At 37.8% G+C, this 18995-nt stretch overlaps 1 protein-coding gene across 2 annotated transcripts in view; it reads right to left on the bottom strand.

Moving 5' to 3' along the window:
- The window catches only part of STK24 (serine/threonine kinase 24), a 54541-nt gene that overhangs the window by 32731 nt on the left and 2815 nt on the right, over positions 1-18995 (bottom strand). For both annotated transcript variants that reach the window (XM_059466350.1, XM_059466349.1), the window contains exon 2: positions 8294-8524. In XM_059466350.1, the coding sequence (XP_059322333.1) occupies positions 8294-8524 (231 nt within the window). The remainder of the gene's footprint in view (positions 1-8293; positions 8525-18995) is intronic.

The following is an 18995-nucleotide window of genomic DNA, read 5'->3' on the forward strand; positions in this document are numbered from 1 at the left end:
CTTGTCTCCCAGATGAACCAACTCATGATGCAGCCAACAGATCCAACACAAGTTACATGGCAGGAACAGGTAAGCAGGATGGGGAACAAGATACTGCTGCTGCCTTTTTTTCATATCTGTTAGATCTGCCTAAAAGCAGATACTGAGATGTGAAATTATACACATACCATACAGAGGTCAGCAATCACAGTGGTACAGAGGCAGCTGTTAAGGTCATCACAAGGACAACAAACATATTACTTCCAATAAATTATATTTTACATTAAGCTTTCTAATTTTTTATTTAAAACAAGATCAGAATAACATGATACAGTTAAGTACTTACACAAATACAAAATATAGTTACTACAGACTCTCAGTTTTCTTTGAGATATACTAGGTGATGCTTCCCAACCTTGATATACCTGTACAGTAAGAATTACTTAGCCATAAAAGGCTAAAAGTGCAGAACTGATTACACTGATGAACAGCAAATTTCTGGAAGGCACCATTGTTTACTAGGCAGATTTTTCAACAGATGTGAAAAAATAGGGCAATATGATACAGATTCCAGAAAGTGCCAAAAATCCCTGCAACTGCTAAAGGAAAATACTGGAATAACAAGTTTCTAAAACTACAATTTGAAACCATACCTTTGAATAAAGACAATGCAAACTAGGGACTTTTTTATCATTAAGAGTGCAGCAAATAGCTACAGGGAAAGACAGTAGTAAGGACTATGCACAACAAAGGCTCAGAGTTCAAGGTAACAACTCTGAAATAAGAAGAGACCAAACTATTTTAAATATGAAAACAGGACTTCACAGCAAAAGAACATGACTCTAGAAACAGTTTATGGGTTCTCTGACATCCTTTTGCCTTTGTCTTATTTATGGCTACCATATATAGGGGCTCTATCAATGGAAGTCTCCTACTCGTTCACTCAATCAGTAGACTGACAACATCTGAGAGCCTTTTAGAACTACAGAAATCTTCTTGCTACCTCCCTCTAAGCAGTCCAGCCAGATGTCATCTCTACATTTACTACAGATAAATGAAGGCAACACTCATTCAACTTCTCTGCAGGCCAGGGTTGCCTAATGAGAACAGAGGGTTACCAGTGATTCAAAATAAGAGTAAGCATACCAGAACACAGGTTGGCTCACAGGAAAGTGGGCCTTATTTTGCTCCTAACACTGCCACAAGAACAGAATTTGCAGCCCCAGCCTTCTTCTCATTCCAGCTGCAGGAATTCCTGAAGATGAAGACAATTCCTTCTAGCTTTGGTCAAGAGAATGAAGAAAGCATTTCAGCCCTTCAACCCCTCATAAAATGCAATGATGACAACATGGTTGCAATTGTAGCAGGAAAAATGAAAGACAGTTACTTTTTCATTTAATCCTGCTTTTTCATTTAATCCTGCTTTTTTCATTTAATCCTGCCTAAATGAGTCCAGAGGACAACCAGTCTAGGGAAGGGTGTGGAGCACAAGTCACCTGAGGACTGCCTTGGGGAGGTGGGGGAGAAAAGGAAGCTCAAGGGAGACCTTATTGCTCTCTATAACCACCCGAAGGGAGGCTGCAGTGAGCTGGGGGTTGATCTCTTCTCCCAGGTAACAAGTGACAGGATGAGAGGAAACAGCCTTGAGTTGTACCAGGTGGAGAAATTTCTTCACAGAAAAATTTCTAGAAAGGACTGTAAAGCACTGGCACAGACTACCCAGGGAAGCAGTAGCCACCATCCCTGAAAGCGGTCAGAAAACGTGAACACATGGTTTAATGGTGAACAAAGTGGTCATGGTGCTAAGTTGATGGCTGGGCCTCATCTTGAAAGGTCTTCTCCAACTTTAACAACGTTATGACTCTATGGTTCTAACACCCAAAGTTCAGGGACTGCAGTTGCAAAAGTCAGCTCTGCCAGGGCACAAGCTGCTGCTGCGGGACTGGGCACAAAGCACAACAATGGACCATCAAGAACTACTCACACGTTCCACTTCTCCCTGTGCTGAGGTAGCACCCCTGTCACAGGGGATTCCACACTCTTACAGTTAAGCAGGAAAAATCTCTGTTTTGTCTCCCACCCCAATAAGCACAATGAAACCTGCCAAAGGCTGCCTGCTATATCAAATGAGAACAGAATGCACCAAGTCCATTAACTTCTGGCTGACATTTAAGGTCACATCAGCTCAGAGATGCTCATAAATGTTAAAGTAAACCAGTTAAACCTGCGAAGCAAAAGAACACCAACTTTAAACTCATTCAAGTCCCACACAAACACCCACATTCCAAGTTACATTACCTAGGATATTCAACATGTCCACATTAAAGTTCATGAGTCTCCCAAAGCATTCAAGCTCAGGCTTCTTTAAATTCAGCAAATACTGACACAAAAAAACCCCAAAAACCTGCTAGTGGCATAAAACCCACCTCATATAAGCTGTTCCAATATTTAATCTGTCTACCCTTTAAAACAGTACACTAGATTATGAGATGAAATTTGCTTACCTTGACCACTCAGCCAGTACATCTTGTCATATTTTGGCATAACTGGTTAGAAACCACTAAACTCTCAGAAAGGGCTGTCCTATATACACATTGAGTCACTTCCAACCTTCTCTTAAAAAAACAAAACCTAGCCTGAACTTCAGTCATCCTCCTGAATACAGGTTTCCCAACCTTGAACTGTTCCTGAGAAGCTCTTTACTGACTGCATTGCAGTTTTCCAGCCCACTGTGAACTGGCCACGTTATTCTGAGAGGAGTGTCACTGATCCTGTGTATACCGAAGCCCTAACCACACAAGACTTTCTAAGGCTCAGCATCAGCACTGTTTACCAACCTCACATTCATCTGATTACCAAAAATAAAACCACAGATTAATTTCAGAATCACCATTTTTCATAAAAAATTTTTTGTTCTGGCTGGAGTTCATTTGCCAGAATTCACTGTACTACAGAATTCAATTAATTAAACTTCATAAAAGCACTTTATTTTTTTAATTAGGGTAGAATGTGTCACTCATAAAAGTTAACCAGAAGCTATTTTCTGTGTTCTTGCTGTCTATAGAAACACCAGCCTGACTTTCAGCAGTAGGTATATTACATCCTAGACAGGAAATAAAAAGCCATACTGGTTTTATGTAACAAAAAGCCTAAAAATTATTGGCAGCTATCCTTTACGAACCTTCTATCACTGCTTCCTATAAACTTTTAAAAAATAATTAAAATAATTCTTAAAATACATTCATAAAATGGGAGGTTGTCTGTGTGAATAAAGGGGAAAATACAGAGTAAGTTTATTCTTCTTAGGTCAATAAATGTAAACAGTCCAAAAGAGGGTATTCTCTGAAGCTCCACGGTGTGCTAGAAAAATATATTTGGAGGATGAAGAAACACAAGCTTAGAGATAGTAGTATTTTTTAAAAACATACTACAAAACTAGTTCAATACCAGTTTGATATCATGTGCACTTAGCTACAATGGAGGATGAAACTACTTATAGATTATTTGCTCTGCCATTACATACATAAGTACAGAAGTCTAAGATGAAGAAATGAATTTTCAACATATACACATATATAAACACATCAATCTCAGCTTTTGACCATATAGACTTATTAACCTAGGTTTGCAGTGTAATGTATATATACATATATGCAAAAAAGTCAAGGGTTTTAACCTTCAGTGTTTTAAATATAAACACAAATTGATTTGCTCATATATTTCTAAATAATAAAACAAGATCAAGAAATATAAAAACATTATTGAGTTATAATAAAGCCATCCTTAAAGTTATTAACAAAACTGAAGAAACATTACCAGAGAGACATCTGAATCTTGAAAATAAAACTGATTTGAAACAACAAGGACAGGAGAAACAACCATAGAACCAAATCTAACTAAGCTCTTGAAAATTTGGTAAAACAGAATAAGATGCAAAAAGCAGAGCTGACAAGCTTCTAGACTGAAAAAGTTTTAGAATAAGTAGCACAGCAATACTTCCTAAGAGTTCCAGCTCAGCAAAACTCAGAAGAGACAGCAAATATCAGCCAAATTTATAAGAAATTTTTTAAAAATTGACAAAAAAAAAAAAATCCCTAATCCATTACAAAGAAGAACAAGGATGCTGTTAACCTAAAATCCAAGGAGTAAAAAGATCCAAAGAAGTTTCATTAATTAATTCTCTAAGGATCTAAAAATCTATTCTTCTATCCTTGGAGCATTTAATCAGATCACAGAGGAACAGATGAACCTTTCATTTGGAAGACAGCAAGGACCATTAACACAGGTTTTTAACACACCATGGCAGACAAGAAATGGCAATCCCTGTAGATATCTGCACCCATGTAAATGCAATTTATTTTAAGAGCAACACTGCAGTTACTTAGTATATCCTACAGACAAAAGACCTTTTTTTCCAATGGAATGGGAACATTAAGACATTGTATTTAAAAATACAATGCCCTTAGAAAAGGGCATTTCCATTTCTGTTTGATACAAATACATCTAGATTTCTGACAAAAAGGCGTACCACAAATAAATTTATATTCAGAATGACAACCTAAACTGGTACAACTTCACTATTGCTTTTGCTCTATTTGCATGAACTCTGATCACAGCAACTGCACACAAACCTCCAAAAACAGATGCACAGAACAAAGTCTAGAAGGAATGCAAGACTTGCTTTATGGGAGCAATAAGTTGCTTCTTATTTAAGATTCATTGTGCTAAAGCAGTAATATTTCATATGAACTTAGTTTTTTATTTCATATGGCTTAGTTTTTGCATATGAAAGAAGAATTTGCTATAAACACACTTTCAAAACATTCAAATAGGATATACAGAGTATTGCAGAGTTAACAAGGCTTTTGAGTATATCACACTATTCTAGGTATAACCTAAAAACTAACCAGTGTTTTTAAAAAGTTACTAGAACAAAGAAACTTTCATTAACTCATTAAACTGTAATAGTTATTTCAAGCTGTCCTACCATGTATATCATGCAGAAGGCACCAAGAGCTTGACAAGCTCTTCTCACATCATCTCAAGACAGCAAGAGGCCTCAGGCAAGCACAGTAGTATTATACAAGCCTTCTAAAATTCCAATCAACAGGTTCCTGAACACACTGGTATATAAAATCACCTAGCTTAATGGAAGAAGGTATGGAATAACACAGAATGAAGAACAATATAAAGATTTCTCAAAGACAGATGATTTGGTTTACTAAAAAATAAACAAATATTTTAAAACTCAAGCCCAAAATATTCTGCCTACTTAGAGAAAGGATAGCAATTCCAAAAACAATTTCAATTTGTCTGCCAAAGTAATTAATGGAAAATCAAATGAAGAGTTCCCTACAAACAGTAACTCTCTATCCAACATCCACCAGAGACACGGTCAATACACATGAGGCTGCACAGACTAGAGGATGATAATTAGTGAAGTGGCTGGCAATGTAAACTGAGATCCTATTGTTTTTCTACTTGCTTACTTCAAAGAAGTTTGTTCTGTGACAAGACATTATTATCTTTCTTGTAATTAGTGTTAAACTCTCCAATCACAGAAGAAATAACGTCTCCTAATCACTCAACACATGGAAAATTAATGTGTTGAACATTCTCAGTGACGGATTATCTGCACTGTCAGAAACAGAGCTAAAAGATGGTCAGACCCTTAGAACTACATATGGCAGTCCTGGCTTCCAATACAAAAGAGATCTGCAGCAAATAAACTTAGATTTCTAGCCAAGAATATGAACCAATTCATTTAAATATTAATATGGTCCCTTTTTTGTGTGTGCGTATATATATGTGATGACACAATATCTCTATCCGATAACAAAACCTTACTCTTTTTTTAGAAAGAAAGTAAAACTGCAAAATGTTTCTTTTGCAAAGATTCTACCACTTATCAGCATCACCCAGTAACTACCACACATGAACTTTTAACAGCATAAAGAAATCAGCTTTTTGTTTTGAAGACCCAAAGTGCTGCAGTACCAAGTGTCTTACGAACAACACACATTCACAAAGCACTGAAGCAATGAGCAGCTTCACATTCTACTAGCTGCAGAAAAAGCTGTGCTTCACTGCACAAGTAACTGAGTCACACACAGCCACTATTGGTGCTGTATCTTACAGAGCTGACACAAGCTGAAAAACTCACAGGCTGCTGCACTGAACAGAAAAAGGGATATGGAAGGTATCAGAGGGTCCCCCTCACAACAATAAGCACAAGTTATCCCTATTGACCCTTCAACCCAGCCAAACTCATTCAGGGTACAGACCCCTACAATCTCCTCTCCCCTTCTACTAGGAAAAGCAGTCACAGCCATAACACCTTCAAAAAACATCAACATTCACTTACTTTAAATTTGAACACTGGGTTTTCTTTTTCAGCCTCATTGTAATTATACACATTTTTTTAAACTAATAAGAGGTTTTCCCATCAGACCTTTTCTTATATTCGATTTTTTATCCTGTGGGCACAAATGACACCAAGGGTAATAGGAACCATCACATCCAATATTAGGGCTCCGGAGACGAGGGTCTGGAGGCCCAGGTAGTCTTTTCCTTAATTATGCCAGTTTGGGTAAATGATGAGAGCAGAAGTAGTTGGATTTACAAAGTAAACTGGCTGCACCACTGGTGCTGGCAACAAGATTTTGTTTTAGGACTCTGCTGATTGGAAGAGATAGAACCCACCTCATGAAACAGGTCACATAAAAGCCTTTGCCAAAAGAATTGCCAACCTGGTAAAGTCAGCTTTGAACTAGGAGAAGTGGGAGAAGAGGAAAGGACTGTGTGACATTCCCTTGCAGCCCTACTGAGACACAGACACACTCAAATACCTCTGTGAAGAGCTGGCACACCAATGAAGGCAGTATAGGGAACAAGCAGCAGGGATTGGAGATCTCTGTGCAGTTACAAGGCTTTGATCTCACTGCAATTACCAAGACATGATGGGACAGCTCACACAGCTGGAATGTCACAGGAAAGGGCTACAACTGTTGAGAGCAAACAGACCAGGAAGGCACAGTGATGCAGCTGCCATACTTCATTGAACTATCAGTCCCTGACAGTGTAATTTCAAAAGCAGTGGCAGAAGCTATGAGGAAAACTTTATCCAATTTACTGTGCTCAATTAACTGCCTTCTGATGCTTCTGAGACCAAACCTATACCTAACACCGAAGTCCAGCCCTGGTAACAAGTTATCAGGTCAAAAAACCATTACCGAATTACTGAGAAGATATCCAAGCAAACTGGTTCAGAGCACAAGGAGGAAAGGAAAAACTGTCTCTCATTTGAGTATATCCTGCATCCAGAAAAAGTCCTTTTTTCTTTGGAAATTAACTGGCAATCTCAGAGACAGAGAGATAAAGCAGGGTTCCCCTTTCAGAACCTTCATGTCTTTGCAGATAAACAGAACACTTCCACAAAAGCAAAAGGAGACTGAATAAAGTGTTTTTTGCCAACTGTTAACTTCAAATCTTGCCAAGACAACAAGCTCTTATCTAGATTCTCATCTCACTGTCATAAAAGAAAGAGCTGTTGAGATGGGAACAAAGTCTGCCCAAGGAATAAAGTAACACTAAAAGCTTCCAGATACTTCCACTACCTTCAAGAAATAATAAATCATTAAATCCATCCAATTAAAAACAATAACAAAAAAAGAAAACCTTAACAAAAGAGCAAACTATCTGGCACACCTCAAACTGAATCCTGACAATAATAATATGGCAGTGGGAGGAAAGGGAAACAGACTCACAAGACAGTTAACAGAAACCCCTTCCATTATTAGCTTCACTTATGTCTAATGTGCAAAATTATTTACTTTAAGATTTTAATTTTTAAATCACTCAGACCAAAGATGGGTTCAGTTTCCTCAGAAGAACAAACTAAGAGCTTAGAATGATCAGGGATCAAGCCCTGACAAAAAATTTCAAGCCTCACAAAACAGCTGATACTAATTGCTTTTAATGTTTTGGTAATTCAAATGCAGACTTAGGTTGAATTTTCTGAATTTAAATTAACTAATACTGAGAGAATCTAAACATATTAGAGCTCAACAAACTCAGATTATTTAAAGGAGTTTTTGTACAGAAATAGCAATAGACAAGCATTTTTTCTTATTAAATTCTGTCACATACTTCACAAAATACAGTAACTCGTTCTTTCTTTAGAGTTGAAAAGACAAAAATATATTTTTCTTTAACCAAGGTTTGACAAACCTCACCAACAAAAACAGGCACAACTGGATAGTCTGGAAAAGAATTACCTGTAAAACCAAATAGCCACCATCTGTGAGTATCTTACCTTTAAATAGGATCCATAATATTTAGTTACATATGGACTGTCACACTGACTCAACACCGTGATTTCTTGTTGGATGTCTTCTATTTCATCTTCTGCTTCTTCTAGGTCAATAATTTTTATAGCAACAACTTTCTGAGTCCGATTGTCAATTCCTTTAAAAACTTCACCAAAAGACCCCTTACCAATTCTCTCCAGTTTTGTAAACAGTTCTTCTGGATCTGCCTTCAGAGTCTGTTAAAAAGAAATATAAAGAGAAAACTCACCCACTATTTTTAACACAATGTGGTATTTTTAAAGGCAACAAACACTTCAAATTCTGCATATTCCTATTTATCTAGCTATCTTTTTCTACCTCCATAATTGTCACATTCTTTCTAAATCCCTTATATGCACACACTGATACATTTATATTTTCCTCTATATAAAGAACAAATTTAACACTGTCCATGTGTCTGGGTTCTATCCTATTTGGCAACAGTAAATGCTGCCATCTCAATTTCTTTTTCTTTACCAATAAAGAGTATCCAGAATGGAAGATCATTACAAAGATTTGTTTTTTATTAAAAGGAAATAGATCAAACACCACTACCAAAATAAGTAAGCCTTTAGTCTAACCTTTTCTCTTTAAATTGGTTCTCTCCTAGATCCCAGAATCCCTCTTCTGTATTTTTCTCATATCTCATCCTTGCAAGGATTTTATTCACCTTCTTCAGTGCACAGAGCACTATTTCCTTTTGTTTGTATGACAAACAAGCCTCTTCAATTTTCTCTTACTAAGGATCACCTGCATGAATAGCCATGCTTCCTGCCTCTCCCTGATGCCAAGGTTTTCTCAATCAGGATTTATCTTTTTCTTTGTCTCTCAGTTGCATAGTCATCCACTCCTAAAAAACATCCCGTTCCAGCTTTCTTGATTTGAGCAGTCACATAAAAGCCACGAGTGCTCACCTAAACATGCAAATGTGGGACTGAGGTGGACCACGCTGCCACATTTGCTTTTTCTCCACTATTAAGTATTCAGCTCACTACTGCTTCTCACTTTCAGTGCACAGATGGTAAGTTCTACAGTATACCTTCTTAATCTAACAACATGGAGCCTCACTAGCTAACAAAAACACAAACATTGCAACTTCAGGACGGTTGGATGGTACGACCTTTAATGAGCTCTTCCAATCCAAGTTTTTCTATGATTAAACTGGAAAAGCCATAAATAGAGAAAATAGTCATAAAATTAAGAAAGATAGAACAGGATTACTTAGAATCTTGTGCTCAAGAAATAACATTAATACTTTAAAAGACTTCAGACGTGTTTTTAAAAGAATGACACTCATGCTAGCTAAGTGAAAAAACATAGTTCATAGAGAAAAAGGCTCATACAAGAAGAATTCAGTAATGCCTACATAAGCATAAAACCACAGTTTATGCTTAGCCCAACTGTGTAGTAGCATGAAGTGGGGAATGAGAACTTCTAGAGCACCACTGACAAGCACTAAAACAGCATTATCTTTAACAATTAAATTTAGCTTATAAAGCACTTCCTACCTATACTTTTCTGCTCTCACATCTCAGAGTTACATAATTAACCCATACAGCTGCAAGAGGAAGATAGCCTAGAACACAGTTTCTCTGGAGGTATCTAAATTTCACAGCTGAAAGAGGTGTTTTGAGGACAGGTAGCTGGAACTGACTGAATCCAAAGATAAACCACAGAATCACAGAATCACAGAATTTTCAAGACTGGAAGAGACCTATAAGATCATCTAGTCCAGCCGATGTTCTAACTGTTCAGCTAGATCATGGCAGCAAGTGCCACATCCAGTCTTTTTTTAAATTCTTCAAGGGATGATGCCTCTACCACCTCACTGGGTAAATGATTCCAGTTTCTGACCACTCTTTCTGTGAAGTATTTCCTTCTTACTTCTAACTTACATCTAGCTTGACGCAACTTGAGACTGTGTCCTCTTGTTCTATCCGTTGTCGCCCGGAGAAAGAGGCCGACCCCCAGCTCACTACAGCCACCCTTCAGGAAGTTGTAGAGAGTGATGAGGTCACCCCTGAGTCTCCTTTTCTCCAGGCTGAACAACCCCAGCTCCCTCAGTCGCTCTTCATATGGCTTGTGTTCCAAGCCCCTTATTAGTTTCGTTGCTCTCCTCTGGACACGCTCAGTTCTCAGAGCATTTCATCATCATCTGACACAAACTGGGAGTCCACAACAACTTTTAGTACTTTAAAGTCAGCCATAAGACATCACTGCTTTCAGGTAATCACTCCAGGAACACACATTGGTGAGATCAGCCCAAAGCAAAAACACTCTAAGTGTACCTACTGCAAGGCTTCACCAGCCCCAAGAAATTCCCCCTGCTTTACATCTTACTGATCCATCCTTTTATGCAAAGTCAGTTTTGGGAAACAAACAGAAGGGCACGGGGTTTTATCACCCTTTTGCCATTAAATGAACGGAGCAAAAGATCCACACCCCTTCCAGCAAAACCAGCTTGTTCCTCTGTTTATTTCAATGTACAGAGAACAACACACTATTAAATATTACATACTGTATCTACATATGTATATGTTTATGTATCTCCCACTTAAGAAACCAGACCAGGGCACTTCATGTTTTCCCACAAACAGTCATCCCTCAGCTGCACAGTAACCCTTACCAACACTTCCAGGGACATAATTTCTAAGAGATCACTAAAAAACTACAAACCAAATTGTGCTTACTGGTTCTTCTCATGCTTCACAGAATGCTCTGCTCTCAATATTCAAAGTCTTCTCTGAGAACTCCTCATGAATAAAAATAACCTTAACACCGGCATCAGATATTTTCCCTTGTGGAAAACAATTATCTGTCTACACTTTCATACATCCTGTGCTGGAATTTGAGATGATGTGCTGCAGAGAGATGTGCACATCTAATCCAACCACACAAGCCTTCTAGTTCCATTCACTAGCCACAGGAATCTGAGCATTACATCACTACAAAGGCATCTGGATAAACCACAAACCAATCCCAGTTGCAGCTGCCTAAAACATTCCATGTTTCACCTCCTGAGACTAAAAAGCCAGCGCTGCTCAGTTGCAGCGCACTGCAGTTGTTCATACAGAGAAAATGCAAGAGCTACCTGCCAGCAGCTTTTCTAAGTTCTGCTGGCTTTATGGATACACCTCCTATTTTCCCTTTTCCCCTTAACAGTCTATGACTATCATATATTAAAGCTCCTTGTTTCACAGCACCACAGTCTTCAGAGATTTTCAGGAACCTCACAGTTTCTTTTTTACTGTGTCAAGCTCTTGGGATTCTGGTGTTAGGCTGACAGTTTTATAGGACAACTGTAAAAGAGAATTAACAATTATAGAAAAGTGAGGAAAATAACTTGCTGGAAGACCCAAGAAGAAGGGAACAACTGTTCGCTTGAATTTTTATAATCAAAATTTTGCAGCCATTTTGAAATGTTAATTGCTCAATAATAACACAACTTAATGGGATCAAAATCATTATCAATAATAATGTTATTTCAGAAGCTTCCTATGAAATGACTAATTACTAAACAAACAAAAAAACCCACCCTTCCTTCCTCGTTCACAATTTTTGTAAATTCATTCCTTTGTTCTAAAATGTAACAGTTGTCATTCCTGAATTTTCTTCTGAGCAACCGGAGGCAGCAGTTGTTTCAAAAAACCCAAACAACACACTCTTGCTCTGTAAGAAAGGTCTCAGTTTTCTTCTCAAAACACCAGGTGTTTGAAGTGAGAGCCTTGAACCACTGGCAACCTGTGTTTTTGCAAGAACTAAGAGCTGGTTTCTTTAATGACCTGCTGTCTTTCAAAAATATAGAGATCAGGCCTGCAGATACATAATGAACTGCTTGAATCTGAAAGTACATGAGTGGCCAATTCCCACTCTTTTTTCAGAGATCACATCTGGAAAGGATTCTTGCCAAATTTGATTTTCCTTGGTTTTGTAAATACTTTAAACAGAGACAAAATAAACAAATAGCTTTATAAATATTCTCTACACTACACAGAGAAAATTACTTCCACAGACACTGTCACTATAGTCTTGCTGAGTCTATTCTTTGCAAACTTTACTAAGCACAGAGTTTATTCCTACTAATATTAAAATAATGGGAACTGATAAAAGAACCTTCATGTAATGGAGCACATCAAATATTGCTAGAAACCACAGATTGGAACATCAATATCTGCTGCAAATGGGTAAAGCTAATCACCTTCATAAAGAACTAGATCTCTACCACTACAACATTTTTTTTCAAAGCTTGTCACAGAATACATATAGTGACAAATCAAAAAGAAGTTATGGAGTATTCAGATTGAATTATTCCAGAACTTTCAATTTCCATTACACTTAAATTACTTTGCTTTTCATTTCAAATAGTTTTTCACACTTCTGAACACAAACTGCAACCATCTTGTCTCACAGTCCAGCTTGTTCAGCCATGCAGAACAAAGTCCTTTTCACCATAAGCAAAGCCACCATTCATCCAATAATTTGAGTAATCTCTCTGTACTTGTTCCACATTGGATTCATTACTTTTGACCTTAATCAGCCAGAAAAACATACTCCATTTAAAATTAACTCTTCTTAGGACCTAACAACACTGTTGCCTACTTCTACAGAATAAAAATAGTTCAATACATTCTCAGATCCTATTTGTTCAATTTGGTCTCATGGCTCAAACTCAGCTGCAGCCAAAAAAACCAAATTGCCTACTCCTAATGCTCTGTATTTCCAACTAATGAGCTCCCAGACTTTTGCAAAGGCTCTTTGTAATACTCATACTCATGACAAGCTGCACTTTATGCTGCTTTGTTCAGTAATTCCAATCCCCAGGGTTGCACAGTTCTTCAGCACTGCCTCTCACATGTAACAGGTGCCTTTAAATTTTGTCTTTTTGAGGCATTGCCTTTTTCTATGCAAAGGTCACTTTTCAGTCAACAATTGTCAAGAACAGTTCTGGAGAAACCAGCAGTGTCACCCACTCTGACACCACCTCTGCAGTACCCTCTTCAGAGTAGGGTTACACACATCTTGTAACACATTTGTTTTTATGAACCCTCAATTCTCATCCCCACTGACTGTCCCTTAAAGCTCAACAGAAAACACTACTGTAATTCAAACTAGTTAGATCCAACTTTACCCATAACCATTCTGAGAGAAGATACAGCTTTGAGTCTTTCTCCACATCTCACTCAAGTTCTTATTTCTAACATCTTTTTATGAAGAGTTGTTCCAGTTATTATAGAAAAGCATTAAAAATATTTCTCTTTAATTTACAAGAATTACAAAGCTTCTCCATAATCCAAGTTCTTCAGCCTAACTGTGCAACTGATGGTACTTAGAGATCTGTTATGTATTTTTGAAGCTTGTTTGAAACAGACAATCAATCATCTTTTAACATCTCAATTTGCATACTTTTCATTTCACCAAATCAATTTCCAATTTTTCAGTCCAATTCTCATTCCCTATCAAGACTGAGCCCAAAATACGATAATCTGAAGAGGTTCAGAGATTTCTGGGGATTGTTTAGCTTGGAAAAGAGAAGCCTGGGCAGCTGGAAATCTTACTCTGTGTGAATACCTGATGGAAAGGAGTAAAGAACACAGGGCCAGACTCTTCTCTGTGGTGTCCAGCTGAAGGACAAGATGCAATGGCCAGAAACTGAGTTATAGGAAACTTCATCTAAACTTCCAAAAATAAAAGAGGAAAAGAAAAGGAAAAAAACGAAAACAAAACAACAAACCACCAAAACAAAACAACCACAAAGCTAAAAGCCCAGGGTTTCTTAATATAAAGATAATCCTGTATTAGATTAGGGCTGCCCAGGCAGGCTGTGGATCCTTTGAGGCATTTAAAACTAGGCTGGAATTGTCCTGAGCAATCTGGTGACTGCTTTGAGCAGGAGGTGGATAGATGTGCTCCACAGGTCCCTTACAATCTCAGCTATTCTGTGATACACTTCCTATCCCATGAAAAATTAGTTTTGCTGCTAAATTTACTGCACAGACATCTAATTTCTTCAAAATTGAGACACCATTGCTGCACATAATTTCTTTACTTTTTATCTTTGGTCAGACCAGAGAAGAGAAATCTGCCAGAGAAGTTCACACAGGAAATTCTCCCACATACCCTGAGGACTTTGAGCCTAAAGCCAGTCAAAGTGACCAGCAGGCACAGTGATGTCATTCTCCTTCACACAGCTCCCCATTTCAAGAAGGCACTGCAAAGGTTTCCCTAGATCACCACTTGCAATATTTCAAAAACCATTTAATGTCTCTTCACCTCAACACAGACCAGTATTAAGGAGCTCCCCTCTTTACTTTGATCCCCACAAAGCGAGCAGCACAGGGGACAGCAGTAGAGATACATAAATTTGGGTAAATTGCACAAATTCAAATCAGCCCTCCCACAAACTTGGGCTTCCAAAGCAGGGGGCAGGGAATAAAAAAACCTACGAGAAACCACCAAGACCCCAAAACACCCATATAAGATGGTTTTGCACCAGAGAAAAAAATACCTCCAGGAAGGAGAAGCCTCAAAGTTTGCTACCCAGCATTTCAGCTATCTCAGAAGCTCACAAGTTCTTGTTTTCAGCAATATATATCCCATACATGAATAACTGAAATAACACACAAAATTATTTCCCGCAGTTGGTGTGAAATTGAAATACAAAAGAGGCAGTAAACAGATGATAATTGTTTGGTTCAATTGTATCAATCCCTACCTGCACTTTCAAAGAGCAGCCAACTAACACAAAAAGACAAAATATAATCAAGTATTTGGATTGATAGTCTGGGACTTTTAGATAAACAATGAAAAAAAAAAGACATTTAGAAGCCTTAAAACTGGAACCAAATTTGAGCCATCTCTCAGTCGTATTTATCAATAATAAAGTAAAATGAGACAAACTACCATAGTCATCCTAAAATTATCATGAACAGCAACAACTGATTTATTTTATTTTATTTAAGAAGACAAATCAGCAAAACATTGAATGAGAGGTACAAAGACTAGAAAGCAAGCATTTACCTGTAATAACTAGGTGTAGAACTAAGATCCAGCTCTTTCACTGAGAATTTGTCAATTATAAAAAGTAACACATAATTGTTTCCTTTTTTGCTTCATACACATTCCATATTTCTACCACTTTCCATCTCCAATACTATAATTATTCAATTCAGACACATGCTACCATAAGGAAATTGCTTTTTTTCTGGGAGAAATACAATATGCCAAAAATACAGAGAACTAGCAATAGCAATACTTTTAACTATCAAGAAAAAGGAACAACTGCCACCAGTTCTGCTGTGAATCTTCAATGGGTTGAAAAAGGGGAGAGAGGAAGCAAAAAATAAAGCTGTATACCTTGCATCTCAAACACTGAAGGTAAAAACATTTAGCATGAATCACTGTGGCCTACTAATACTCATATTTGTCACTAGAGTTAACTCTCTTGTTCTGATTTCTACCTAGACTGAAACAGGGTGTAAACACATTTCCAGCAGATGCCTAAACTCAGCCTATCATAAAAATATTCCTCAGCCCTTGTATAACTCTCTTTCCACTTATTTTCAAGGAAGATGCACTTGTCTTACATTCAGGATACAAAATATTCAATTTTTCATCAGTAATGCAATTATGTAAAGCATGCTTCCAGATTTTTAATTAACCAATATGTCTGAAATTTTCTGGTATTTTTCATTCAGAAAACTGCTTAGTGTACAACCCTAAGAGTTTAATACCAAAATGAATAGTTACCTAACTGTAGCCTGCTTCCAGAAAACATATTTAATTGGAATTTTTTCTGAGTTTTTAGTGCAACATCACGAAAAACTTTCATAACCTGTAGCTGACTTCCTCCCTTCCATCCATTACACCTCTGAACTGTAAATTACTGCAATTAAAAATCCCTCCATGCCTTGGGCACACAGTGAAGGCAACACTCAAGTATCAGCAGCATGTACAGTACGGCATTGAAACACAAGATGTATTTTAGACATCAAGAGAAAGGTAGCTAAGGAAAAATGTCCCAAAACCAGTTCTAGAATAATGTCTCTCACTTATTTACACTTGCTAAAAAGCTAAAACTTCTGTGATGAAAATCACTCTTAATTAGCTAAGCTACTGATAAAAAGAAAAATTAAAAAGTAGCTCTTTAGGAAAATTCCATCATTACAACAAATGGCTGAATAAAGAATGCTAATAGAGGCAATGAGAAAGTTGCATTAATACTACTTGACAACAATAAGGAAAATAGCGAATTTTAGTTCTACAGCAATGTCATAATTTGAGGGGAGACTCTTCTTGCACCCATTGTGTCTGACAGAAAACCCAGATGTCCGTCTCAAGAAGTTGCCAAGCAGAGCAACTGAGAATACAATAAATTCTCCCAATTCAAGCCTCACTTTTTATCAAGTTACACTGCAGAAGGCTCTTAGTTCTACACTAATATACAACCAGCACAGTCTGACATTTGTGCATACCTGCACATAGAAAATTACCCAGATCAACAAAGAGCTTACAAGTAAAACCAGCTTTGATTATAAAGCTGCATCCACACAAATTATTACTTTTAGGCACACAGAAAACCACTGAATTAAACAGTACTCCAGAAAAGATGTATCATCACAAAAGCAATAACCAGATCAAAATCACTTACGGTCACAGAACGCCAGGTTGGAAGGGATCTCAAGGAAGATCTGGTCCAAACTTTCCCAGTAAAAGCACAGTCTAGGCAAGACAGCCCAACACCCTGTCCAGGCAAGACTTAAAATTTTGAGCCTGGCGTTGGGGAATCCACCATTTCCTCAAGATGGCTGATTGTCCTAATTGTGAAGAATTTTCCTTTTGTGTCCAATCAGAATTCTCCCCTGGTGTAATTTGTACCTCTTATCCTTCATCTTTCCATGTTACTCCTAGTAAAAAGGGAGTCTCCATCTTCTCTTCAGATACCTTTGAAATATTGGAACATTGTGACAAGGTCTCCATCCTGGGCCATCCTTTCTCAAGGCTAAACACATCCAGCTCTCTCAGCCCTCCCATGCAAAAGGCTTTCCAGTCCTCCAGTTATCTTTGTGGTCTTTTTCTCAACCCTCTCCAGCTGTCCACATCTTGTTTTTTTAATAGAAGGGACCAAATTATTACAGGATGGATGCAGTATTTTTAATTATTATTAATTTATATTCGATGCCATGTTGACTTTGTCCATCAGTGTTCTGTGCATCTTCTATTCCCCTTCCCATCCCACTCACAAGAAAGGGAGTACGAGAAGAATTTAAGCAAATGTTGAAAATGCAGCCAAGATACATTTTCTACTTCAGAAACACAAAAGATGGCACTATGTAAAAGCTGACATCAGAGCTTTGTGCACCACTCCTAACACAAGGCCTGGTATTTAAATGTGTCTGCTGCCTCAGTGGCCTTTTGTCTCTCTGGGGAACAAAGATGCCAGCTGGCCAGAGGGTACCTTGCTCACACATGGAAGTGCCGCAACACAGGGCCAGTCTGACTGGCCTGTGAGGACACCTGAAAGACACAGTTGCCATAAGCTGCATCTATTTACCTATTCTGGAAGGCCACACAATGGAAATAGGTTTTCCTGACACCCAAACTGCTCCATACATCTATTAGATAGCCCTGAAACAGCCTTTGACTGCAGAGTGAAAAGATGCCCACTTCTATTTCACCAATTAAAACTCTTCTGTCCTGGTACCCAAGGGCTGAGCTTGTCGTATGTCACAGAACCATGACATCTGTATTGAGACTATTTTAAAACTGATTATCCAAGATCACAACGGTCCAAGGATCTGTCCAGTATTTAAGTGCTGTAAGTTACTGCAAAGTATTTGTCAAACTGTAACATAAACAGTAACAGTGAGCACAAACTCTGAAAAAAAAAAAATCAAACTGGGGAAAGCTCATCTCCTACACAGAAGCTGCAAATGGAAAGCAGGAGAAGCTAAGTGGCCTTTCCACAGTGCCTTTGATTTAACAACACAGTATTTTGCAGTCACCAAACACAGAGCTCACACAGGAAGCACTTAAAGCAGTTTACTGTAAAAGGAGAATGAGTTACAATAAGGAAGACAGTGTTACCTATAGTGTGTAACTATGAAAGAACAGCCATGCCGACCAGAACAAAGGATCCTCTAGGCCAGGACACTCATCCTACAGCGGCACAAAGTGCACATCTTGTGAACAGCACAAAAATAGACAAATAAACAGCAGCATTTCCCAAAGCACCCTTCCAGTCTCTGGCAAACTGACACTTTCTGAGCCTGAAATGGTGCCTTTATGCTTAAAAACCTTTCCTCTTCATTTGTCAAGTTCCCACTTAAATTTAGTTAAACTTCTAGCATTTCTTGAAGTAACACAGCTTGAATGTCAATGCTTATTTACATTTTGCATGAAGAACCTGTAGCTCTTGTACTGAAAATACAATGAAGAACGAATAAAAATAACTTGCTGCATAAACATTGTTATTGCTACAAAAACAACTAAAAAAGGAGGAAGATAAAAAAAGGAGTTTATCATCACACAGGAGAGGCTTGTCTTCAAGATGATGGAATTTTAAAAGCACCACAGGAATTTATTACCATAAATTTATAAACACAGTACTTGATTTAAAATACAGCTTCCTTAAAGAAGCTCCAGAAGCTTACCACAGCCTTGAAATGCAGG

This window comes from Ammospiza nelsoni, chromosome 2, assembly GCF_027579445.1.
Source record: "Ammospiza nelsoni isolate bAmmNel1 chromosome 2, bAmmNel1.pri, whole genome shotgun sequence".
Classification (NCBI taxonomy): domain Eukaryota; kingdom Metazoa; phylum Chordata; class Aves; order Passeriformes; family Passerellidae; genus Ammospiza; species Ammospiza nelsoni.